The sequence below is a fragment of the Carassius auratus genome, chromosome 15 (assembly GCF_003368295.1).
Source record: "Carassius auratus strain Wakin chromosome 15, ASM336829v1, whole genome shotgun sequence".
Taxonomy (NCBI): domain Eukaryota; kingdom Metazoa; phylum Chordata; class Actinopteri; order Cypriniformes; family Cyprinidae; genus Carassius; species Carassius auratus.
Genome location: NC_039257.1, coordinates 12199487 through 12227273, shown reverse-complemented (window position 1 = coordinate 12227273; position 27787 = coordinate 12199487). Strand labels below are relative to the sequence as shown.

The 27787-nt window shown below is 36.3% G+C and overlaps 2 protein-coding genes across 4 annotated transcripts in view; both read right to left on the bottom strand.

Annotated features, from left to right (window-relative positions):
* Positions 1-20569, bottom strand: part of LOC113115114 (alpha-2-macroglobulin-like) — a 43457-nt gene extending 22888 nt beyond the window's left edge. The window contains exons 1-11 of one of the 3 annotated variants that reach the window (XM_026282412.1): positions 20452-20569; positions 20096-20276; positions 19835-19991; positions 19135-19187; positions 18995-19015; positions 18493-18658; positions 18092-18176; positions 17905-18022; positions 17680-17800; positions 17484-17593; positions 17228-17395 (exon numbers count right to left, since the gene is read on the bottom strand). In XM_026282412.1, the coding sequence (XP_026138197.1) occupies positions 17228-17395; positions 17484-17593; positions 17680-17800; positions 17905-18022; positions 18092-18176; positions 18493-18658; positions 18995-19015; positions 19135-19187; positions 19835-19991; positions 20096-20276; positions 20452-20537 (1266 nt within the window). In that variant the 5' untranslated portion in view covers positions 20538-20569. Of the gene's footprint in view, positions 1-17227; positions 17396-17483; positions 17594-17679; positions 17801-17904; positions 18023-18091; positions 18177-18492; positions 18659-18994; positions 19016-19134; positions 19188-19834; positions 19992-20095; positions 20277-20451 lie in introns of those variants that run through there. The other 2 variants (XM_026282411.1, XM_026282413.1) reach the window with 2 other exon arrangements.
* On the bottom strand, positions 187-4403 carry LOC113115118 (alpha-2-macroglobulin-like protein 1). The gene is made up of 11 exons (XM_026282418.1): positions 4386-4403; positions 4071-4097; positions 3910-3984; positions 3669-3831; positions 3387-3580; positions 3093-3305; positions 2860-2978; positions 2547-2628; positions 2301-2393; positions 2103-2208; positions 187-478 (listed from the first exon to the last, which is right to left on the bottom strand). The coding sequence occupies exons 1-10, from the start codon at positions 4386-4388 to the stop codon at positions 2113-2115; spliced, it is 1065 nt and encodes a 354-aa protein (XP_026138203.1). The 5' UTR covers positions 4389-4403; the 3' UTR covers positions 187-478; positions 2103-2112.
* Positions 20570-27787: the final 7218 nt, after the last annotated feature.

Here is a 27787-nt window from a genome sequence, read left to right as displayed (position 1 = left end):
ACTTTTGACGTAATTTTCATTTTCAATAGTTTCATGTTTCAATTATTATAGCTTTATTGAAAAAAAAAAAGTTTTTTTGGGGCACAATGGGGGTCTCTTAATGCTTAAGAGCACTCATTGCCCCACCAACACTCGATGATGGTGAGATAAGATCTCTATGTGGAGTGCAGGCTGTTGTCCGACTCCTTATGCATGAACAATCTCTAAAATCTTTATTTTCCATAATAGGTTCAAACAAGTTCTGTTAAAAGATAAGAACAAATTATAAATAAAATTGTGAGTGGCCTGCTGCCACTGAGTACACATATAAAAGCATACATAAAAATTACAAATGAAATAAAACAATGCCACTAAGAATAACTACTCATACAGTATTAAAAAGACATTTTGTATTCTGTGTCATTATACTTTGAGCTGCAGGACTGAAGTGCATGACCTTATTGACAGTGGAAGGAGTACTCGGTCTCCGACTGATCACCTAAAGAAAGAAGGTAATATCAAGACACAAGTTAATATAAGGCTCGGGCCTGTATCATTGTACAGTGGCTCACTGTAGTAAAGCAAATCTTCACCTGCATATTTGCAACAGATTTTGATTAAACAGTGTATGTAGATACAGTCAGGTACACTTTTTTTTATCATTTTAGCTGTTGACCAAAACATATTCAAGTTACATTTATATAATGAATATGGGCTTAAAGTGCACTTCCTGAACTTTAATTTAAGGGTATTCTCATCGCAATTGTATTGAAAGTAAACTGAAGTCAAGGTTAAGCAATTACAGCTCTTTAATATGTACCTCCCCCTTTTTTACAAGGGAGCTTAAGTAATTGGACAGTTGACTTAAAAGCTATTTCACAGACAGATGTGGACTATTTCTTAGTTATTTCTACATCAGTTAACCAGGTAAAAGGTCTGTAAATTATTTTAAGTGTGCCATTTGCATTTCCATCATGCAGACAAATAGCTCCCCATGCAGGTGAGAAAGACAATTGTCAGGCTGCAAAAACAAAACAAAACAAATCCACCAGAGAGATGGCAGGAACATTCGGAGTGGCCAAATCAACAGTTTGGTACATTTTGAAGAGAAGACTTCACCACATCAATACAGCGGGCTCACCACAAGGTGCAAACAAGGCCAGAATTAGACTTCTAGAAACTAGAAAAAAAAATAAAAAATAACACTTCCAAAAAAGCCCAACTTCTGGAAAAGCATCCTTTGGATGGCTGAAATTAAGAACAACCTGTACCAGTATAACAGGAAGAAAAAAAGAATGGAGAAGGCTTGGAACAGCTCATGATCCAAAGCAAACAACATCATCAGTGAAACATGGTGGAGCAGTGTGCTGGCATGAGCATGCACGAAGAGAACAGAAGCAGCCAGAAGAATACTAAAGTGTAAAGGGATATACTGTCTGCCCAGATTTAGACAAATGCAGCAAAGTTGATTGGGCAGTGCTTCAAATTACAAATGGATGATGATCCAAAACATACAGCAAATGCATCCCAGGAGTTTTTGAAGGTAAAAAGTGAAATATTCTGCAACAGCCAAGTCAATCTCCTGATGTCAACCCAATAAAGCATGCTTTCATTTGCTGAAGACAAAACTAAAGTCATAAAGACCCACAAACAAACACCTAGCAAAGCATCAAATAGGAGGAAACCCAGTCTCTGGTGGCTTAAGCAAAGGATTCTCAACAAATACAATATCTTTTCACCCCTTGAATGAAAGCTTAAAGTCTGCACTTCAATAAAATCTTGTTTGTTTCAGTTTAATTTATTTCTGGTGGCAAAAAGAGCCAAAATTAAGAAAATTGTGTCAGTGTTCAAATATATATGAACCCGATATACAGTGTATATATATATATATATATATATATATATATATATATATATATATATATATATATATTAGATATATTAGATATTAACAATATATATATTAACATCTTAACATTTTACTAGACAGTGCAATACATCTATCATGAAAATAATCGTGACATTTGTTAGTGGTTACTATGACCTTTAATTAGACAATAGCGAGTAATACGATTTATTAAATGAATGTTTTCATTTTTCTGAATGTTAAAATAAAATCTTACTTGTTTGGTATTAATCATACACTTTGACCACTGCTGGCTTGAGATTCTTCACTGGAAGAACCTGTTTCATTTGCATTTTGTAATTCATAGAAATATGTTTTGGAATCTGCAGGAGGATAAACAAAAAATACATATACAGTACCAGTCATGGAAATGACTGAATACATGTTAATTATATAAATGTTATTATTTACTTACCTCTGTTAAATAAACTATGACATGGTCTTCTTTTGTGTCAACCCACTCCACATACTTCTGAGCAAGGACTTCTGAACTAATTGACATTGTAAGCTATAGGGAAAATAGAATTACTAATATGAAAATATGATGATGATGACTAAGTGTTTTTATTCTTCAGTTCTTGCAAAGTAAAGCTGACATGAAAAAAAACAGTAGTAAAAATGTGTGTCTTAATGCAAAATAACTTTATACACCTGAACTCACCAATGATGTGTCAGCTGTGAATCCTGATAAAAGTTTAATATCCACAATGAGCATGTTAGTCATCTCCTGGGGACCATGATATCTTAAAAGAGATAAATATACTGCCCTGATTTAATGCTAACAACACAAAGAATCAGGAGCACAACTTATACACTTAAACTAGCAAATGCATAAAAATTTTATCCAAGCAATTACAGAATTTTACAACAGAATTGTTCAACTCAGATTGTCAATGATTTTAAGCATTCAATAACGAAGTATCTATATATAATAAAAGAAACAGTAGCCATACACAATCTAAATCTGTTTTTACTTGACAGTGAAGTTCAGAAGGAAATTTTGTCCCAGTGTTTTGCAATCTCCCTCAATCTTTGCATCAATGCTCAGTGTTTTAGCTTCAGTAGGAGTCGGGATGTTGTAGAACTGAGCCACCTGAGAGAGTCAACATGAAAAAAAAAAACAGATTCATATCATAACAGAATAGCAGCAAAATGCTAAGAAAGAAAAGAGAGAGATTGAGTCAATGAAGCTGAATGCACTACAGACCTGCACAGACACACAGGCTGAGCCATTCACTTCAATGCTGTATTTGGCTGGGACGTCCTGCAGCTGCTTCTCCTGGTACAGTAACTTATTGTCCTGATTGACATCAAAGTGGTGAGTGTCTGCTGCTGACTGTACAGTCACTGTGCTGGAGCCGTCAGCGCTGAACACTTTGGTAGCATACAAAGACAGAGCCTGAAGAGCCACCACTGTGTCCTGAGAAATAAATGTGTTCAGTAATGTGTCTTTTACCCATTATTCAGCAATCATGTGTTTGATTTGAGTAGTTTGAGTCACCTGTGTGGAGGAGAATCCTCCATAGGCATTCTGCTGCTTCACAAACCAGCTGACAATCCTGTTAGCAAAGCCCAGATCAGCTGTAGTGAGTGAATCAGCAGAGAGAACAGCTAGCAGCACATATGAGCTGATCTCCACTGCCAGAGAATCAGAGTCATCAGCAGAAGCAGACTGAGACCAGTGGAGATGAGACCCTTTAGGACACATGGACAAAAGAGACACCAGTATAAAAAAGTATAGTCATATAGGACAACAGAAAGTCATCAGAAACAAATATCTTACCATCTGAAATAGCAACATCCTCCAGTTTCTTGAAAAGCTGCTGTTGAGTGTCTGTGTCTTTAGCCAGACTGAAGGTGTAGGCGAGCAGAGCAGTGGTGTAAGTGTTTTTGACATCCTCAATGACAGACATCAAGCAGGACAAACCTTTACTGACGACAGGATCCTGAGACAAAAACAGAGAAACAGCAGCTGGGAGCGTAATTTTCAGAGTTTATACTGTGTTTCCTGTAGATGAACTTACTGTTACTGGAGTTTCTAGTTCAAGTAGTGATGCAGTAATGTAGGCTGTTATAGTCACATTATCATTCACTCCACCCTGCAGTTTTATATTAGAGGAACATTAAGTAAAACATTTTTGTTACAGATAGATTGTTTCTGTGTTGATGTTTAGAGATAGCACACCTTCATTCTGTTGTTGAACAGTCTTCCCTGTTGGATAAAACAGTCGTCTGAATCCCGTCTGCTTATTAACCATTTATTTGCACTCTGAATAATTTGTGGATCAATAAATATGTATTTCTGCGCTTTGCCAAAAGACCTCAGGACAAAGGCAGTCAACCTGGTGTTTTAAAGTTTTAAATTAAATAATATAATTAGTTGTTTGAGTTGATTAAATCTGTACATAAATTATTGAAACTAAATACCACCTATCTGCTTACTATTTTAACTTTGTAACTATTTCGAAAAAAGTGAGAGTAAAAAGTTACAAATATTTACCATGTATTCTCATCTCCATGTCCAAATGTGCTGTATCCACCACTAGTATGTCTGTAGTTCAGTTGTCTCTGGTATCCTGTTAAGTTTGATAGTGATTAAATGTTTAGGTTGATTAAGTGTGTCTGACGTACGACATGTACAAGTGAATTTATGTATTCTCAAAAACTAATTGGATGTGCAGTGCCAAGAGAAGCATTACAGTTATTGTGGTTTTAATATGATATTAAATGATGTTGACAGTTAAAAATATTGTCACTAACCCAACTGCAGCAAGTTGCCAAATCCATGTTTCAGGAAAGACAGTACAAACTGTCACTTCAACTGAAGAGTCTCCCTCATTCATATTCAAATCCATTTCAGAATCATATGATACTGCATTATAAACTGAAATAAAGCACAGGTAAAGATGTGACACCTGAATCAGGACAAATACTGTACAAAATCACAATTCTGTATCTTGTATCTTATATACTTTCTGAAATATCTAAACTGTATTCTGTGTTCACAACATTAACCCTACAATATATTGTATTGTTTATACTGTAACTATTTATTTCAAGTTTTTTTTTTATATGCTTATTAATTTAAATCATGGGGCCTAATAATTTATACATAAAAAAGTTGAATTTAACAAAAATGTAAGTGAACTTTGTACATCTAACATATCAAATAGTGTGAAGAAACCGATACACTGTCAACATAATCCAAAGTATAATAATAATAAGTAAAATAAGAATATAAAAGCCAGTAAACTAAACTTTAACATGTTATCTTCATACATTTACACTTTTCTCACAGAATAAATTGTCCTTTACATTTTGGTTGGTGCAGCTCTTTCGAGCAGTTCTTTGATGTCACAAATTTTGAAAACCTCTGATTTTACAGATCAGACAACTGTCACCATAATCTCAAAACAAATAAAGAGTCATACATATGTACTCTTGCAGTGAAAAATTGGTTAATAGTGGTGAATTCCAGTCATATTAAATTATTGATAGCAAATGGATGTCTGAATGAACTCATACATATATAACAAATATTACCTGAAGTTATATATAATATATATACTGGACACAGAGAGACTCGCACAGCCAAATTTGTTGCCATTTTCAGACCCACACTCTATCCAACAGCAATGATGAACCACATGTAACAGAAGAAAACAAAAAACAAATAAAAATTATACTATAAATATATATATATATATATATATATATATATATATATATATATATATATATATATATATATATATATAAACTAAGAGGAATTTTAAGCACATGCATTGATATATTTATGCATGTAGTTACTCACCTAATCTACTGCAGTTACACATATTAATCCATTTGTTACCTTTAAGGATTCATAGGCTTTGTGTGTCAGTACAGCTCGATGGAGACTCACAATCTGCCATCCCAGACACTCCCTCTTATCTTCAACGCTGTAAGGATAATCTGATACTGATTGTACTGGCAGCATATTGAAGATCTGTGATGAGAGCACAGTCACAATAAATAACCATCATCTTTAGAGTCTGCTAACTGTTGTACACGTTCACGAGAGAGTGGCGTTTCAGAATATGCTAGTCTCTCTGCTAGTCTAGTTTTTAATTATAGCAAAAGAAAGTAATCTCTTGGCTTATATCTAAATCCTCCATCTTCTAATTTGTGATCAGTGTTTTGTTTTGCTCTCTCCTCTGTGCTTGCACGTTCTGCGTTTACCTACATCCTACAACATCTGCTAAAATGCCACTCTTTCGTAAAGACATGTTTGACAGCGGATGCTAGAGATTATGGTTTATAAAGTTGTAAATATGGATATTTTGCTAATACAAATGCATCGATTTGCTTCAGAAGGCTTTTATTAACCCCCCGGAGCCATGTGGAGTACTTTTTATGATGAAATGGATGCACTTTATTTTACGTCAAAATTTTAACACTCATTTACTGTCATTATGAGGTTTGGAAGAGCCAGTACACTACATATATTTTCATTTTTGGGTGAACTATTCTTTTAACACCCATGTCACCTTAAACAATAATGATGAACGTAGTAGTAACTAGCATCTTAAAGCCTTTATACCTTTTCAATATCCAGACGTTTTCCTGACTCCAGGATCAGGACGCTCTGATCTACAGCACTGAGGCCGCACAGTGAACCAGGCTGAGCTGAGAGATGGAGAGTGTTTTTCTCACCAGGAACTGCTCTAGCAGGAGAAAACTGCAGAGAAACCTGTGACCACAACAGTAGGGTGAGTCATTTCAGTATTGAATCAGAATGACCGTGATTGTGTAAATGGGCAGATAGGATTTCTTTTTCTTTTTTTTTTTCATACCTTGTTTTTGAAACACTTTTCAATGTCAAATTTTGTGCTACGAGCAACAACATTTTCACTGGGCAGAACACAGTAGACCAGAATCTGCACTGCAGGAGCTAGATCTGCACCAACAGACAGTTTGAATGACATTGTGCCACTTGCTGCTCCATTAGAAGACTTGACTTCAACCTTCTCATATCCATGATGAACGATCACTCCTCTGGACAAGACCTGAAACAGACAGATGACACTCCAATGACAAACTGACCAGTGCAGCCAGTTAATACTGTTAACAAACAATGAATTCGTCAGTGTATCAGTGTACATTCTGCACATTCTCACCATATAGACAATGTCAGTTTTGAAGTCTTTAGCAGTCTCTCCAATAAAATAATACTTGATGGTCACTGTAAACTCAGCATTACACTTTAATGGTTGCTCAATGTTTTCTATAATCAGTTCACTTAATGATGGGGTGTATGGAGTGACAGACTGGAAAAGATTAACTGTTTTTCTGTCCTTAGAGAAGTATGGTGCACTTAAAAAAAAAAGAAAAGAAAAGAAAACACATGGACCTACACAATTACAACAGAAAACCATTCTGGTAAGATTGTTTTCCAACAAGAAGCACTTCAGAAATAGTTGAGATGGCATTTATAAGGAAACAAGGGATCTTATAAAAATCCAAATTGCAAACTAATTCCAACCCTGGATATTTTTTATTATTTGTAATTTTTGAAACCTCTTGCATAATTATGACTAAAAAAATAAAATGAAATAGTAGCATATTAATTATTGGGGTTGAAAATTTAATTTATTGTTAGCTTCCTGTTTCAGCTGTATCACTTTCTAGCCACAACCGGAACTGCACGTGCATGTGTCATGATACTCTTTGATAATTTCGGAATATGTAATTTGGAGGAGTAGAATTGTACAATAAATCTGTTATTGGTGTGTACAAAAAGTATTCTTGTAGCTTAGTTAAAGAGCGGATCATAAGTGTGGGTATTTGGACAGGCCCAATCAGAGAATTTGAATGAGCTATTATTGATTTGATTTAGTTAATAGAAGGTATTTTTTTAAACGATGTAATTTATTTTTAAATATTATATACAACTGATTTTTTATTTAAAGTGATCATAACTCAATACAAACATTCTATGGTAAAAACTAAATATATTTAATTAACACAGGTAAATTATAGAGAAAGTGAGCAAAGAACATTCACATTAAAGAATATTCCAAATTTCAGTTTAGCTAGAGTTTAAGCACTAAAAATTCCTGTTATAATCAATGAAGCTGTCCACACTGTAAATTAATATATTGTATGTCCTATATAACTTACATAGGTCATACACGTGCACTTTGTTGCTTATGATGAATTTGAATTTAGGATGCGCGCACTGAACAAAACTGAGATTTCAGCAATGACTAATCTGGACACCTCTGATAGGCCATTGTGTTCATAAACTCGATAGAATCGTGTGTGATTGGTTCTAATGTGTGTAATGCTGTAAATGCTGTAAAATCACATTAAAAGAAATATGTAAGCAGCTCTAAATTTAATACAGAAACCACACTTTTGACGTAATTTTCATTTTCAATAGTTTCATGTTTCAATTATTATAGCTTTATTGAAAAAAAAAAAGTTTTTTTGGGGCACAATGGGGGTCTCTTAATGCTTAAGAGCACTCATTGCCCCACCAAAACTCGATGATGGTGAGATAAGATCTCTATGTGGAGTGCAGGCTGTTGTCCGACTCCTTATGCATGAACAATCTCTAAAATCTTTATTTTCCATAATAGGTTCAAACAAGTTCTGTTAAAAGATAAGAACAAATTATAAATAAAATTGTGAGTGGCCTGCTGCCACTGAGTACACATATAAAAGCATACATAAAAATTACAAATGAAATAAAACAATGCCACTAAGAATAACTACTCATACAGTATTAAAAAGACATTTTGTATTCTGTGTCATTATACTTTGAGCTGCAGGACTGAAGTGCATGACCTTATTGACAGTGGAAGGAGTACTCGGTCTCCGACTGATCACCTAAAGAAAGAAGGTAATATCAAGACACAAGTTAATATAAGGCTCGGGCCTGTATCATTGTACAGTGGCTCACTGTAGTAAAGCAAATCTTCACCTGCATATTTGCAACAGATTTTGATTAAACAGTGTATGTATGTAGATACAGTCAGGTACACTTTTTTTTATCATTTTAGCTGTTGACCAAAACATATTCAAGTTACATTTATATAATGAATATGGGCTTAAAGTGCACTTCCTGAACTTTAATTTAAGGGTATTCTCATCGCAATTGTATTGAAAGTAAACTGAAGTCAAGGTTAAGCAATTACAGCTCTTTAATATGTACCTCCCCCTTTTTTACAAGGGAGCTTAAGTAATTGGACAGTTGACTTAAAAGCTATTTCACAGACAGATGTGGACTATTTCTTAGTTATTTCTACATCAGTTAACCAGGTAAAAGGTCTGTAAATTATTTTAAGTGTGCCATTTGCATTTCCATCATGCAGACAAATAGCTCCCCATGCAGGTGAGAAAGACAATTGTCAGGCTGCAAAAACAAAACAAAACAAATCCACCAGAGAGATGGCAGGAACATTCGGAGTGGCCAAATCAACAGTTTGGTACATTTTGAAGAGAAGACTTCACCACATCAATACAGCGGGCTCACCACAAGGTGCAAACAAGGCCAGAATTAGACTTCTAGAAACTAGAAAAAAAAATAAAAAATAACACTTCCAAAAAAGCCCAACTTCTGGAAAAGCATCCTTTGGATGGCTGAAATTAAGAACAACCTGTACCAGAATAACAGGAAGAAAAAAAGAATGGAGAAGGCTTGGAACAGCTCATGATCCAAAGCAAACAACATCATCAGTGAAACATGGTGGAGCAGTGTGCTGGCATGAGCATGCACGAAGAGAACAGAAGCAGCCAGAAGAATACTAAAGTGTAAAGGGATATACTGTCTGCCCAGATTTAGACAAATGCAGCAAAGTTGATTGGGCAGTGCTTCAAATTACAAATGGATGATGATCCAAAACATACAGCAAATGCATCCCAGGAGTTTTTGAAGGTAAAAAGTGAAATATTCTGCAACAGCCAAGTCAATCTCCTGATGTCAACCCAATAAAGCATGCTTTCATTTGCTGAAGACAAAACTAAAGTCATAAAGACCCACAAACAAACACCTAGCAAAGCATCAAATAGGAGGAAACCCAGTCTCTGGTGGCTTAAGCAAAGGATTCTCAACAAATACAATATCTTTTCACCCCTTGAATGAAAGCTTAAAGTCTGCACTTCAATAAAATCTTGTTTGTTTCAGTTTAATTTATTTCTGGTGGCAAAAAGAGCCAAAATTAAGAAAATTGTGTCAGTGTTCAAATATATATGAACCCGATATACAGTGTATATATATATATATATATATATATATATATATATATATATATATATATATATATATATATATATATATATATATATATATATATATATTAGATATATTAGATATTAACAATATATATATTAACATCTTAACATTTTACTAGACAGTGCAATACATCTATCATGAAAATAATCGTGACATTTGTTAGTGGTTACTATGACCTTTAATTAGACAATAGCGAGTAATACGATTTATTAAATGAATGTTTTCATTTTTCTGAATGTTAAAATAAAATCTTACTTGTTTGGTATTAATCATACACTTTGACCACTGCTGGCTTGAGATTCTTCACTGGAAGAACCTGTTTCATTTGCATTTTGTAATTCATAGAAATATGTTTTGGAATCTGCAGGAGGATAAACAAAAAATACATATACAGTACCAGTCATGGAAATGACTGAATACATGTTAATTATATAAATGTTATTATTTACTTACCTCTGTTAAATAAACTATGACATGGTCTTCTTTTGTGTCAACCCACTCCACATACTTCTGAGCAAGGACTTCTGAACTAATTGACATTGTAAGCTATAGGGAAAATAGAATTACTAATATGAAAATATGATGATGATGACTAAGTGTTTTTATTCTTCAGTTCTTGCAAAGTAAAGCTGACATGAAAAAAAACAGTAGTAAAAATGTGTGTCTTAATGCAAAATAACTTTATACACCTGAACTCACCAATGATGTGTCAGCTGTGAATCCTGATAAAAGTTTAATATCCACAATGAGCATGTTAGTCATCTCCTGGGGACCATGATATCTTAAAAGAGATAAATATACTGCCCTGATTTAATGCTAACAACACAAAGAATCAGGAGCACAACTTATACACTTAAACTAGCAAATGCATAAAAATTTTATCCAAGCAATTACAGAATTTTACAACAGAATTTTACAACTTAGATTGTCAATAATTTTAGGCATTCAATAAAGAGGTATCTATATATAATAAAAGAAACAGTAGCCATAAAAAAAAATCAAAATCTGTTTTTACTTGACAGTGAAGTTCAGAAGGAAATTTTGTCTCAGTGTTTTGCAATCTCCCTCTATCTTTGCATCAATGCTCAGTGTTTTAGCTTCAGTAGGAGTCGGGATGTTGTAGAACTGAGCCACCTGAGAGAGTCAACATAAAAAAAATAATAAAAAAAAGATTCATATCATAACATAACAGCAGCAAAATGCTAAGAAAGAAAAGAGAGAGATTGAGTCAATGAAGCTGAATGCACTACAGACCTGCACAGACACACAGGCTGAGCCATTCACTTCAATGCTGTATTTGGCTGGGACGTCCTGCAGCTGCTTCTCCTGGTACAGTAACTTATTGTCCTGATTGACATCAAAGTGGTGAGTGTCTGCTGCTGACTGTACAGTCACTGTGCTGGAGCCGTCAGCGCTGAACACTTTGGTGGCGTACAAAGACAGAGCCTGAAGAGCCACCACTGTGTCCTGAGAAATAAATGTGTTCAGTAATGTGTCTTTTACCCATTATTCAGCAATCATGTGTTTGATTTGAGTAGTTTGAGTCACCTGTGTGGAGGAGAATCCTCCATAGGCATTCTGCTGCTTCACAAACCAGCTGACAATCCTGTTAGCAAAGCCCAGATCAGCTGTAGTGAGTGAATCAGCAGAGAGAACAGCTAGCAGCACATATGAGCTGATCTCCACTGCCAGAGAATCAGAGTCATCAGCAGAAGCAGACTGAGACCAGTGGAGATGAGACCCTTTAGGACACATGGACAAAAGAGACACCAGTATAAAAAAGTATAGTCATATAGGACAACAGAAAGTCATCAGAAACAAATATCTTACCATCTGAAATAGCAACATCCTCCAGTTTCTTGAAAAGCTGCTGTTGAGTGTCTGTGTCTTTAGCCAGACTGAAGGTGTAGGCGAGCAGAGCAGTGGTGTAAGTGTTTTTGACATCCTCAATGACAGACATCAAGCAGGACAAACCTTTACTGACGACAGGATCCTGAGACAAAAACAGAGAAACAGCAGCTGGGAGCGTAATTTTCAGAGTTTATACTGTGTTTCCTGTAGATGAACTTACTGTTACTGGAGTTTCTAGTTCAAGTAGTGATGCAGTAATGTAGGCTGTTATAGTCACATTATCATTCACTCCACCCTGCAGTTTTATATTAGAGGAACATTAAGTAAAACATTTTTGTTACAGATAGATTGTTTCTGTGTTGATGTTTAGAGATAGCACACCTTCATTCTGTTGTTGAACAGTCTTCCCTGTTGGATAAAACAGTCGTCTGAATCCCGTCTGCTTATTAACCATTTATTTGCACTCTGAATAATTTGTGGATCAATAAATATGTATTTCTGCGCTTTGCCAAAAGACCTCAGGACAAAGGCAGTCAACCTGGTGTTTTAAAGTTTTAAATTAAATAATATAATTAGTTGTTTGAGTTGATTAAATCTGTACATAAATTATTGAAACTAAATACCACCTATCTGCTTACTATTTTAACTTTGTAACTATTTCGAAAAAAGTGAGAGTAAAAAGTTACAAATATTTACCATGTATTCTCATCTCCATGTCCAAATGTGCTGTATCCACCACTAGTATGTCTGTAGTTCAGTTGTCTCTGGTATCCTGTTAAGTTTGATAGTGATTAAATGTTTAGGTTGATTAAGTGTGTCTGACGTACGACATGTACAAGTGAATTTATGTATTCTCAAAAACTAATTGGATGTGCAGTGCCAAGAGAAGCATTACAGTCAGAGGTGGGTAGAGTACCCAAAAACTTTACTCAAGTAAAAGTAAAAGTAATTCTAGAAATATTTACTCAAGTAAAAGTAAAAGTACTAGTCTTGAATAGTTACTTGAGTAAGAGTAAAAGAGTATCGGATAAAAAATCTACTCAAGTAGTTAGTTACTTTGGGTCATATATACGGAGCCTTTTTTTATATAGATATATAGACAAAAAATGTATGTAATGTATGTGTGTGTGTATAAATGTATATATTTCATCAGCCTTTAATCCAATTTATGTAATTTATTATAAAACCCTGTCTGTTTATTTAAGTAACAAATATAGGTGTCATGCCATAACATATTTTTAATACGACTGACTTTATTTTAAATGTGAATTTAACATTGAAAGTTAATGTGATATAAATATTGCTACTAATCTTTCATTGTTCAGAAAGAGAGCAAATAACATTTACATTATTAAACATAATTTTCACTGACAGTCTAGATTTCATTCACTCTCAGAAACTACCATTAAAATCACTGAAACTGTTAACACTGTGAAATCAACATCTTAATTATAGATTCGTACACACATCTGCACTTTGTTGTTTCTGACGAGAGAATTCGGCAGAAAGAGGTATTCAGTAAGTGAGCGAGTGAAGGAAGCACCGGCATTTCAGCGATGACTCATCGGAACGCCTCTGATTGGCCAGTGCATTCAAAAGCTCAACAGAATCGTGTGTGATTGGTTAATGCGCAGCGCTGTAAAAACGCGTCTGTCTCTGGCTCAGCGCCAGCAAGCGATCACAGATCTGAATTTAGCAGCTGATGATATGACTTGCTGAACGTACTCGCACTGGTGTGATTGTATTAAAATTAATAAAATCTTAATCGGCTATTCTTTGTCTTTTGGAAGCTGCATTCAACCTGTTATAAGCCACACACGTACAACAAACTAATGTCACAGTGGTATCGTGTACTGTAATCGAATGTAGCCCAAGTTATTACATGTTAAACAGTAGACAGCACACGCGTTCATCTAATAAGGATCTCCATCGCAAGCAAAGAATAGCCTTTGCAGATTAGCTTTCAATTCAGTGCAGTTCCATAGCCCCGTTTTCAGCGCTGCTAATATTCTTAAACGTTACAACTCTGAGTGAACCGCTTCAGAGCTCAGCGCGTGCAGCATGGAACTGAACGACTCAATCAAACTGATTCATGAACCAATTCACTCGTTTGCCAATTGGTTTGATCAAGCCTTTGAACAGAGTTGACTCAAAAGAATGAATCATTCGCGAATGGGCATCGCTCATTGCCCAGAGAAAAGTAGACGGCGCGTTTGGAATAAACTGAAGCATTTATTGCATTAAGATAAAGTAACGAGAGGGGCGTCGCCCACAGTAACGAAGTAAAAGTACAGATTTTTCCCAAAAAATGTACTCAAGTAAGAGTATAAAGTACCCATCTTTAAATATACTCCGAAAAGTATTCGTTACCCCGAAAAATTACTCAAGTTAATGTAACGAAGTAAATGTAACTCGTTACTACCCACCTCTGATTACAGTTATTGTGGTTTTAATATGATATTAAATGATGTTGACAGTTAAAAATATTGTCACTAACCCAACTGCAGCAAGTTGCCAAATCCATGTTTCAGGAAAGACAGTACAAACTGTCACTTCAACTGAAGAGTCTCCCTCATTCATATTCAAATCCATTTCAGAATCATATGATATTGAATCATCAACTGAAATAAAGCACAGGTAAAGATGTGACACCTGAATCAGGACAAATACTGTACAAAATCACAATTCTGTATCTTGTATCTTATATACTTTCTGAAATATCTAAACTGTATTCTGTGTTCACAACATTAACCCTACAATATATTGTATTGTTTATACTGTAACTATTTATTTCAAGTTTTTTTTTTATATGCTTATTAATTTAAATCATGGGGCCTAATAATTTATACATAAAAAAGTTGAATTTAACAAAAATGTAAGTGAACTTTGTACATCTAACATATCAAATAGTGTGAAGAAACCGATACACTGTCAACATAATCCAAAGTATAATAATAATAAGTAAAATAAGAATATAAAAGCCAGTAAACTAAACTTTAACATGTTATCTTCATACATTTACACTTTTCTCACAGAATAAATTGTCCTTTACATTTTGGGTGGTGCAGCTCTTTCGAGCAGTTCTTTGATGTCACAAATTTTGAAAACCTCTGATTTTACAGATCAGACAACTGTCACCATAATCTCAAAACAAATAAAGAGTCATACATATGTGCTTTTGCAGTGAAAAATTGGTTAATAATGGTGAATTCCAGTCATATTAAATTATTGATAGCAAATGGATGTCTGAATGAACTCATACATATATAACAAATATTACCTGAAGTTATATATAATATATATACTGGACACAGAGAGACTCGCACAGCCAAATTTGTTGCCATTTTCAGACCCACACTCTATCCAACAGCAATGATGAACCACATGTAACAGAAGAAAACAAAAAACAAATAAAAATTATACTATAAATATATATATATATATATATATATATATATATATATATATATATATATAAACTAAGAGGAATTTTAAGCACATGCATTGATATATTTATGCATGTAGTTACTCACCTAATCTACTGCAGTTACACATATTAATCCATTTGTTACCTTTAAGGATTCATAGGCTTTGTGTGTCAGTACAGCTCGATGGAGACTCACAATCTGCCATCCCAGACACTCCCTCTTATCTTCAACGCTGTAAGGATAATCTGATACTGATTGTACTGGCAGCATATTGAAGATCTGTGATGAGAGCACAGTCACAATAAATAACCATCATCTTTAGAGTCTGCTAACTGTTGTACACGTTCACGAGAGAGTGGCGTTTCAGAATATGCTAGTCTCTCTGCTAGTCTAGTTTTTAATTATAGCAAAAGAAAGTAATCTCTTGGCTTATATCTAAATCCTCCATCTTCTAATTTGTGATCAGTGTTTTGTTTTGCTCTCTCCTCTGTGCTTGCACGTTCTGCGTTTACCTACATCCTACAACATCTGCTAAAATGCCACTCTTTCGTAAAGACATGTTTGACAGCGGATGCTAGAGATTATGGTTTATAAAGTTGTAAATATGGATATTTTGCTAATACAAATGCATCGATTTGCTTCAGAAGGCTTTTATTAACCCACCGGAGCCATGTGGAGTACTTTTTATGATGAAATGGATGCACTTTATTTTACGTCAAAATTTTAACACTCATTTACTGTCATTATGAGGTTTGGAAGAGCCAGTACACTACATATATTTTCATTTTTGGGTGAACTATTCTTTTAACACCCATGTCACCTTAAACAATAATGATGAACGTAGTAGTAACTAGCATCTTAAAGCCTTTATACCTTTTCAATATCCAGACGTTTTCCTGACTCCAGGATCAGGACGCTCTGATCTACAGCACTGAGGCCGCACAGTGAACCAGGCTGAGCTGAGAGATGGAGAGTGTTTTTCTCACCAGGAACTGCTCTAGCAGGAGAAAACTGCAGAGAAACCTGTGACCACAACAGTAGGGTGAGTCATTTCAGTATTGAATCAGAATGACCGTGATTGTGTAAATGGGCAGATAGGATTTCTTTTTCTTCTTTTTTTTCATACCTTGTTTTTGAAACACTTTTCAATGTCAAATTTTGTGCTACGAGCAACAACATTTTCACTGGGCAGAACACAGTAGACCAGAATCTGCACTGCAGGAGCTAGATCTGCACCAACAGACAGTTTGAATGACATTGTGCCACTTGCTGCTCCATTAGAAGACTTGACTTCAACCTTCTCATATCCATGATGAACGATCACTCCTCTGGACAAGACCTGAAACAGACAGATGACACTCCAATGACAAACTGACCAGTGCAGCCAGTTAATACTGTTAACAAACAATGAATTCGTCAGTGTATCAGTGTACATTCTGCACATTCTCACCATATAGACAATGTCAGTTTTGAAGTCTTTAGCAGTCTCTCCAATAAAATAATACTTGATGGTCACTGTAAACTCAGCATTACACTTTAATGGTTGCTCAATGTTTTCTATAATCAGTTCACTTAATGATGGGGTGTATGGAGTGACAGACTGGAAAAGATTAACTGTTTTTCTGTCCTTAGAGAAGTATGGTGTTTTGTAATAATAATGATAATGATAATGAAACTTTGGATACACACTCGCCTGGAAAAAAGAAAAAAAAATGTGCCAATATTTTCATGTAATGAAAACATTAACTGATCAAACACTTGTTGGATGAGCAGCAACTGTCATACCATCAGAGTAATGTCTTCTTTAGGAAGACTAGATGTATTAAGAGAGAAGCTAGCCAGTCCAACGCTGTCTGTAGTGAGATTTAGGAGCAGTTTTGAGGACCAGGATCCCTCCAAAAGATAAACTACTATGTTTTGTATTGGTGCGCCTTTGAAATTTGAGAGTTTGATCTGTTAAAAGTAAGATTTTAAAGGAATAAATGATTCTGTACATATCAATCAATGCTGTTAAACTGAGACAACCTGATTTTACACTTACTTTTCCTTCTATAACTGATCCATGTTCATATGTTTTGGGCAGGTCAGTAAATGTGCATTTGCCGATTTCATAAGTGAGAGAAATAGTTTCAGATTTTGTCATGGTGATCTCTGTGAAATACAAATATATGGTCAGTGTGAAACTTGCATTTTGATGACATCAGTTTTAAAACTCATTTCAGTAATTAATAGCTCACCTGTTCCTTCTTCTGTGACTGTTGCTTCAACATGAAGAGAATTTTCCAGCTGATTCTCATATGTGGAGTTTAAAAAGGCAGATATATCTAAGGTATGGATGGCACAGCCTGTCCTTTTCATCTAATGGAAATTAATGAACATAAACACAATACATTAGAGTAATTTAATAATCTGGATTTAGGAAATATATGCCACATGCCACTTTTGGTACTGCACTGACAAACCTCAGTGGTTTCATTCACACATATTGGACTGTGTTTATCACCCCAGTAAGAGTAGTGTGGAATATCACGACACACTTTCACCCATGATTTACCAGATAAAGGTTGCCCGTATGTGTATCTGTAAAACATGTACAGGTCAAAGATGGACTTTATGCTTTTAATAAGTTTAAGTTAAGATCCTACTTACTTTCCACAAACTTCAACTGACATTGACTCATCATCTATACTCACTGTCTTCGGTGCTGTCACAGTAACTTCAAACTTAGGCAAAACTACAGAGGATGAAAGTTATAGTTATTATTAATCGCATTATGATTTTTTGGTTGCACTTTATTTTACAGTACGTGTAATAATATGTACTTATAGTGTACTTACAGTGTATTTATCTAAGAAAGTTCTGGTAATACAAGGTAGGGTTAGGTTTAGGGGTAGGTTCAGGGTTAGAACCTAGTTGTTACATAGTTATTGTAATTACTATAATAAGTACATAGTATGTACATGAGGAACAGGACTGTAAAATAAAGTTCTACTCATTTTTTTATGAAACTTGTCCCATGCAAATACTGCAAATAATTTGTTATGACTTACCATATTGTTTCACCTCAAAATCATGTGATATCATCCTGTCACGAATGTAAGCCTTCAGTTTGTATATGCCTTGACAGCCTTCCGGGTTTAATTCATAAGAACGCTGCAAAATCCACCTTGTTGAAGAAACATTTGTCCATTGAGCAATTCTGTTACCTTTACTGTCCTATTTAATACCAAACACAAAGTGAAGTTAGTAACAGCCAACTACACATATTCTGCCCAAAAAAGGTTGCCAGGTTTTCACAATAAAACTAAAATTATTATAATATATTTTTTTTTTAAATAAAATAAAGATTTTTGGTTGGTTTAAATTCACATGCCAAAAATGTGTATTTTATGTCAGGTATTGGTGTCACTTAAACCCGCAAAAAAGAAAAACAACCCACAACAGTGTTAAAATATTTGCCAACATTGATAATTACGGAAAACACAATAACTACAAAAATAAAAGTCAGTGTTGTGCTTGTCATGAATACAGAAGGAGGTTTTGTGTTCTTACCTCAAGTATCACTCTACTATACTGTAAGAAAAGCAAAGTGTAATTAAATAATTTGTAGAACTTAAATGACTAAAAGCCAACATGTTTGTACAGTATGTTCAACGTATTTAAAAATAAAGAAGAGATAAATAAAACACGACCTGCTGATCAAGCGGTGAAAAGTTTTTATCCATGGTAACAACTCTAAAATTCACTGTGAAAAACAAAAATGTGTGACAAACATAATTATAATGTTTTTTATTGTGATAACCAATATTTCAGATCTAATGGCCTGCTAATCCTGATTGCACCATCCAGTTTGTCCTGAATAGAGTCTTGGTTTATCTTGCTTAAAATGTTTCGATGCTCATGATTCACTCAAGATTATATTCATTATCTTACGTTTCACACTGTGCATTTCTAAGTCCTGAGTTTAATGTTCTATTTGCATATTTGTGGAGTCAGTGTCATTGACTGCAAGAATACACTAGCATGACGACCTGTTTACACAACGGCTCCCGCTCTGCACATCCTCGTTTTATTGCAGACTGTACTATCAGGTTTTTCCTGGATGGACGTTTATGGTGACTAAAAAGATAAGAATAAAACACACTCTTCCTGCGTGTTTTCCATCAACATTTGACATCTTTTATTTCAAAAGCTAAAACGACTGTTTAAACAATGCACGGTATATCTGTGACTGCCCGAAGCTCGTAAATAAAGAGGCATGTGATTGGGCACCTTTTTTTTATGAGCACTTCATCGTTTTACACTGTACACATTTGACACTTTGTCAAGGAGAGCGTATGATGACATCAGCATTCACATTTTTTTTTTTACTTTGAACAATTCACAGCTCACCTGTCTGTCCTGGAATATAGATGGGTTTATCAGTCTGGATAAAGGTCAGAGGATGGTAAGGTCTGAACATGACTTTTCTCTCTTCAGACATCTTTAAAGACTCTCCTTGAAGTTCTACCTTCATTTTCTGAACAGATTCTGCTTCTATCAGAGGAGCCTGATGAGAAATATTATCATGTATTCACAACCTCTGCAAACAGACTATCTCAAAAAACTAGATGATGAAACAAATATATTTATTGTAATGTGCTGATAGCAGACCTTGAAGTTAAAGCAGCGGTGAAACTCTTCCTCAGCTTTCTCCTGCAGCAGTAAAGTGCTCTGGTTATCATCAACCAGATAAATGTTCATGACAAGGCTTTCATTGGGCTTGAGAAGACTTGCACACAGTCTGGCCTCAGATCCTGACTCGATCACTGCAGGAAACGTCACCATGAAAGATCTGTATAGATATGATAAGCATTCAATCATTTTGAGTAGCATGATTTTTTTTTTTTCTGAAATGGATTTTATTGCAAAACATCAAAGTTAATGTGTTGATTTAGTTGGCCCTTTTTTAAATGAGAAAAGGCATCAAGATGATTTATATATAAAAATTTTATAGAAGCACTACTTACGGCCCTGCCATTTGTCCATTGACACAGACAAGAAGGAGAGAGAACAGAAGGAGCTGTTTCCAACAGGGGCTAATGTTCAGATCCATGATGACGAGTGATATCCAGGTCTTGACATGAACTGAGCCGTCTCTTATAAAAGGAGTCGCATGCTAAAGGTGGTCCTTCAAAAACATTTATATTGATCACTTGATTAATGATTCAACCATGCATGTAGGCAATAACGTTTGAAAACCTGTGTAATATAAGCACTACTAAAACCTGAAAAATACATCTGTGCTACAGTAAATATTAAAATGATTATTTATGCAGCTAAATATAAATGACACATTATGTAATAAATATAGATATTTCGAAACATTTAACAGTGAAACAACTTCAAGTTATACAATGAATTTATGCTGCCGTTATATGAGAAAATTTATATTTCTATATTTTATTTTAGATTGTTTTTCAATGGTAACAAACATATACATATCATCATCATCTGAACAAACCACACACACACGCACACACACAAAATACTCCTAGGGCTCTTTCCAGAGTCAACAAACAATACTGAAATCAAGGGTCAAGAATCCCCTACACCCACTCAGAGTAAATGTTTCTTCATATCTCCAAATCTTTTGACCTCTTCTTATATAGGTTCTGAAACCTCAGAAGCTCATTATTTTATTTTATTTTTTTAAATCTGATAATACTCAAGATTAGGGCTGCAACAAAATATTATTGCGATAATCGATTAATCTAATGATTATGATTAATCGACTAATCGTTGATTATTTCACTGATTAATCAGTAGAATTTGATTATTCAGCTTTTGCAATTAGTTAAAATATTGAGTTATACATACTGTAACGAATAAATGAAGGTAATTAGCTTTTGAAAATCATATTATGTAATTACAATTATTATACAGTTAATACAAATAAATGTATTTGGCACTAAATGAGATAATACAGATAACCTCTCTCATTCACCATTTAGTTAGACATATAAAAAAGTCACTGAATGACATTATTCTGCATGACATCTTCTTTTTGTAAGTCATATAGATATGAAACAAAATAAAGGTAAGGGATGAGATGCTTTATTTTTGGATAAACTATTTTATTCAAGCACAACCTTCACAACAAAAATTACTCTTAAAATACCTTAAAGGAACAAGATAATCAAAACAATCCTGAGCTAGATCAAGTTTTAATCTCTGCAAACCAAACTAAAGTGAAAAGTGACATACAGCCAAGTATGGTGACCCATACTCAGAATTCGTGCTCTGCATTTAACCCATCCAAAGTGCACACACACAGCAGTGAACACACACTCAGAGCAGTGGCCATTTATGCTGCGGTGCCCGGGGAGCAGTTGGGGGTTCAATGCCTTGCTCAAGGGCACCTAAGTCGTGGTATTGCCAGCCCAAGACTCAAACCCACAACCCTTTTTCCCACTAATAAAAATATTTTATCATTAGCAGGGTTGGATCAGAATATTAGATTATTCGAATATGCGTTCAGTGGGTTGGCATTTGATTTTCAATTTTGAGATAAATTTTTAAGGACATTTCAGCAATGGATTTCCACCACCGAAAAATACTTGCTGTAACTATGCTACACGATCTAGGTACAAAGAAAATGGTGCACCCCATTCTTCAAAAAAATTTCGGCGGAGGTTTCAAATGAATGGAAATGATGAGGAAGCTGGTTGGTTGGTTCTTGTCACATGATTTGTGGTGCACTTGCGACGTTATGAAAAGTTGAGATGTTTTTAACTCAATGTAGTGCAGACACGCCTTGAAAAAACCAGCACGTCGCATCACACACACGTGACTTCTATTATGAGCATGCCTTCCGGTGCGCCTACATTTAAAATTACGAAATTGAGCGAGCAAAAGTCGCGATATGTGAATGTCCCCTTACCCCTGATTTCCACTGCATGTGTCAGTGGCGCATTATGGCTCCGATGAGATTTTGTTACGTCCTCCATGCGGTGCCAACTCACACCAGAAACAGATCAGAAGCGCAGCGGTAGGATTCGCAAGAATTCACATGATTTGCCTCTCCAGTGTTGTTTTTCTTGATTTTTGTGTGTTCTAACATGGTTGGCTAAATGTTAATGTTGTGTTCATTCAATCCTTCAGTTTACCTGCGCTCATAACATTAGCAAAGAATCAGTTCAGAATCAATCACCAAAAGAACCAGTTAGGTTCAGACGCTCTGTGTGTCTGTCTGCTTCACGCAGTATCATCAGCTCCTCGGTTCTCAAATCGGATGCGGAAGCGGTTCTTGGTTCAGTGTACTGGTTATCCGAAAACCGATACAACCGGTTCTTGACTCAAGAACGAGAACCGCTCTAACCAGCACACTGCAGATGAGTATCATGACCTGCTCTACTCATGTTCATGCTCTATTCACAACAAACTCAAATTGTGAACTTGTCATCTTTAAAGGTCCCGTTTTTCATGCTTTTTGATGCTTTGATTGTGTTTACAGTGTGCAATTTAACATGTGTTCATGTTTCGCGTGTAAAAAAACAGTATTTTTCACACAATTCACCTATCTGTATACCGCTGTTTTCACTGTCATAAAAACGTGCTGAAGACTTCCTCGTTCTATAAAGTCCCTCCTTCAGAAATACGTAATGAGTTCTGATTGGGACAACGGTTCCTGTATTGTGATTCGACACCAGCTTAGCACACGCTGCCCTACTGGAAACGCGATTGGGCTAGTTTTGAGAAGCAAGTGGGCAGGATTTGTTTTGAAAAGCAATCCTGATCTGAACGCACGTGCTGGAGATGTACTTATAATCACAGGAGCGTTTTTACTGACGAGATGTGTATGAAAATTGCGTTAGATTTTTTTGCACAGCCTTACCATCAAGTTAACAAAGCTAAACAGCGTTGCCCTTTGTGTAATAAGTTACAGAAACTGTTAAACGCACAAACTTAAATAATAAAATACACTTTCCGGTTGTGGTCCATAAACAACGATTTCTCCAGACAAAGAGGGAACTGCTCCATCTTTCAAAATGTGCTGCACATAGTTTTACATGTGGATTATAATTTTCGGGAAACGAGTTTGAAACCATTGATCTCTAAGTACAGCGTCCCTGGGAAGGCCAAACAAAGGTGATTGGACACCGAGATGAAAATAACAGCGTTTCGATGACATGGCGACAAACACAAACACAACTCTTCCTCTTCTTCATCGGATGGCAACAAGACCACGCCCCTTTTTTGTGTATTCATGTGGGCGGAGGTTAGTCAAAAAACTGTTTTAGTGACGTCATTACTGCAGGAACTAGAGGAATATGGTCCAAACGGGTCTACATGGCATTGAACTTTGAGCTTTGGAATTTTACAAATATTATTTATACTCTAACAACAACAACAACATTACACACTAACTAAAGTTTAAAACATGGGATCATGAAGAACGGGACCTTTAACTATGAATACAGTACAGGTATTTCCTAAATCATCCCTTATTCCTATTAAACTGAAGCCCCTTTCAAATTGCACATCAGACCCGGAAAAATGCCGGAAAACTCCCGGGTCGCCTTCTGTGTGAACTCAAACATGTCCCGGGATTGATCCCGGGTCGGGGACCTAGTAACATTGCAGGGTTCAGTTCACTTTGTGAACAAAAGCCAGGACTAATGCCGTAAAGGGTGTGTTGTAGTGATGACGCACGACTCTTTTACCAGCTGTTTTGGAGGCAGATCAACGTTCGCGACAAAACAAATATGTAACAAAAACAAAAAACTGTAACGAAGAAGAGGTCAGTTAGTTCGTCAATTTCTGTGCTGAAGCTGAGATCGTTCGTCAGCTTAAGTGAAAGTTAATGTGTCTAGCTTTTTATTCATATATTACACGTCACACCCTGATGTCAAGTGTCTTTATGGTTTGTGTGTGTATGCATATTGTCACGGGAGGAGCACAAGACAGACACAGTGGGCGTGGCGTCAGGCCTCGGAGAGGCTTTTATTAACAGAAATCATAAAACAAAGGGAATAAAAGTGGCCAAAGGGGGAAAGTGTCCAAAATAACAGGGGATCTGGTGTCCTCGTTGTGCTGCGGGGTTCGTGTGGGTCGGGCAGTGTTCATTGAGGAAGGGTCCAGGCAAGGGGCGGAGTCCGGCGGCCGCACGCGCTCCCCTCCTAGGTCCGGGGCGCGAGGGGCGGCGGCTTCTCCTAGCGGCCGCGTCTCTCTCATTTGCCGCAGCGCTGGTAGGGGATGGACGGCCCGGCATCCTGGCCCGTCGGCCGTGTAGACGGGTGCGGTTCTCCTCCGGATCGCGGGTCCGGCAGCTCACGTCTTGGTGGCGCGGGAGTCCCTCAACGCTCCCTTCCTGGACCCACGAGGACACCAGCGTGCATGCACGGGGAAGAGACCGGTCTCCTGAGGAGAGGCGCGTTGGGCTTTTAAACAGCGGCGGTAATGAGGCTCCACTTCCTTCAGGTGTGCCCCATCACACGCCGCCAGCCCTGACTCGTCTAGCGCCCCTCCTCTCACACACCCACTCCAGTCGGGAGCCTGGTGAAGGGCGGCGATTTAGAACGGGGTGCCGGTGACAATCAGGGAGGAGGCAGCTGTCTCGTCACAATATTCCACATATTCCAGGTAATCACTGGCAGCGTGAAAATGCTAAATCTAGTGACCTGGGAACAATTGCCGGGACACATTACCCGTGTATCTTATGGAATCGCAGTGCAAAAGGGGCTATAGAGTCTTTAGAGTCTCGCTTTTTGGCACTGTTTTGACGTGGGGGTGGAGACAAAAGACATGGACGTGTACAACATGCCTACCTGGAAGTGACGTTTTTGATGCAGTTCACTGATCCAGATACTGTCATGATAAGCAGAGGCTTGCTTCTTTTTATTCAATAGCATTTGACTCCACCCCAATGTCAAAACAATGTCACAAAGTGAGACGAGCAGGAAAATGAAGCGCAAAAGGAGAACAGTATCGCAAGCTCAAACTAAATTGACAAGCAAAATAAAAGCAGCATTGCAAATAAATTAGTAGATATGGCCATGGACAATATGTATTGCAAAATAATTGCATTCCCGCTATTTCATTTAAGTTTTGTAATTCTTTATTTTTGTTTGCAACACTTAATTTTTTTCTCCCAATTATTTATTTTCTTTTGCAATTCTTTAATTTTGTTTGCAATTTTTTTTGCATTATTTTGACTCCATAGTTTTTGCTCTTTTGCCAACAAATACATAAAAAATAGTTAAAATTACCTGTTTTGGAAAGTATGTTTGAAAAGAACTGTCGGTTATGTCTTAAGTGAAAGTAGAAAAAAATCGGATGTATATTATATTGTATGCATTGGTTGTCTCTTATAAGCCCCTTTCACACTGCCATTCCGGCAAATACACGGGTAAAGTCTGCCGGCAATTGTTCCCGGGTCGCTAGATTTTGCAGTTTCACACTACCAGTGATTACCCGGGATATGTGTGTGCTTTCACACACAACCCGTAAAGATCCCCTAAGGACGCGTGACGTGTAATGTAAGAGTTAGGCATGTCAGGCATGTCATACTTTCAGTGAAGCAAACGAACAATCTCTGCGTCAGCGTGGAAAGTGAGGAACTAACTGATATCTGCTTCATTACAGTTTGCACATATTTTTTTTCCGTTGCGAACGTTGATCTTCCTTCAAAAAGCCGGTAAAAGAGTTGCGCGATAATGCACGTCATCACTTCGACACGGCATTAGATCTGGCTTTTGTTCACACAGCGCTCGACCCGGGTTGAACCCGGCAATGTCACTAGGTGTGAAAGGGGCTTAAGTGACCGCGACTAATTTAACTACTAGCTGCTGTAATGTTAATCCAAGAAAGTGAAAGAAAGAAAATCACTCACTGCTCTTGACTGAATTTCTTTGTAGTTTTAACCAGAATTAATGCACAGTCAAACAAACTAAAAAAATTATTCAGACATCAGATATCTTTTTTTTTTTTTTTTTACTAGTAGGTACAGGACACTATAATATACTTACGCAAGTGAGTACAGCAAAATAAAGTGAACTGTGACATATTATACCCAAAAATCCTTCATACAGTGGACCACTAGTAAAATTGTATACTACTACTACTACTAATAATAATAAAAATAATAAAATTGAGACCAAATTTTTTTCAGTACCATAAAGGACCATGTTTTGCTTTTGTGTTTTTTCCTGAATTGCTAATCCAACCTTTTCACACCACAGTCTAAACAAAATTAAGCATTGCTTGGTAATAGGTCAACAAAGTTTTGATAGTTGAGTAAATATTGTCATACATATCAGTTGTCTGAAGTTTTTGTTGATTGTAATTCATTATATATCTATCAAATTTATCTGACATTATCAAGATTCATTTGTTCTGACACAGTTGAACAGTGTTAATGTTATATTTTAGTACCATTTTCCATATTATAGCAAATAAACTGTGGTAATGTGAGAAATGTTGACAGCATCTGAATACATTTTGGTATGATTGTATATTTCCTTTTTACATTGAAAGTGAAGTGAAAGTGAAGTGACATTCAGCCAAGTATGGTGACCCATACTCAGAATTTGTGCTCTGCATTTAACCCATCCGAAATGCACACACACAGAGCAGTGAACACACACACACACACTGTGAGCACACACCCAGAGCAGTGGGCAGCCATTTATGCTGCGGCGCCCGGGGAGCAGTTGGGGGTTCGATGCCTTGCTCAAGTGCACCTAAGTCGTGGTATTGAAGGTGGAGAGAGAACTGTTCATGCACTACCCCCACCCACAATTCCTGCCGGCCCGAGACTAGAACCCACAACCCTTTGATTGGGAGTCCGACACTCTAACCATTAGGCCACGACTTCCCTATGCAATAGCTTCCGTTTTACATTTAATTATTCAGTTTCAGATCCTGGATACCTACAGACTTGAAAAAAAAAAAACTTTAACATTCTGTAAACAGCACAAATAAATAGAACGAACATAAAAAGTAAACAGTTTCAAACAGGACCTACTGGTACAACCTTCACCGGGGCCCTGTAAACCCCAGCTATTGCCCCTGTTCACAGCAGTTCTGTCAATGTACTGTTTGAGTAAATGAATTACTACGGGATATTAGTTTATTTTGACTCCGAGGGAGTGTCTGCCACGTTAAAAAAGTTAACAGATTAAGTTATTTGTGGATTAATACTTATTGGGAAAGCGAACCGTTTCAAACGATTCAGTTCGATTGGGTGAAATGGATCAACCGGTTCACTAAAATCGAACGATTCTTTCGCGAACCGAAAAGCTCATCACGTGGTATTCGGACCAGCCCTAAAGCTACCTTCACTTCACACTGCAGAGCTGCTTT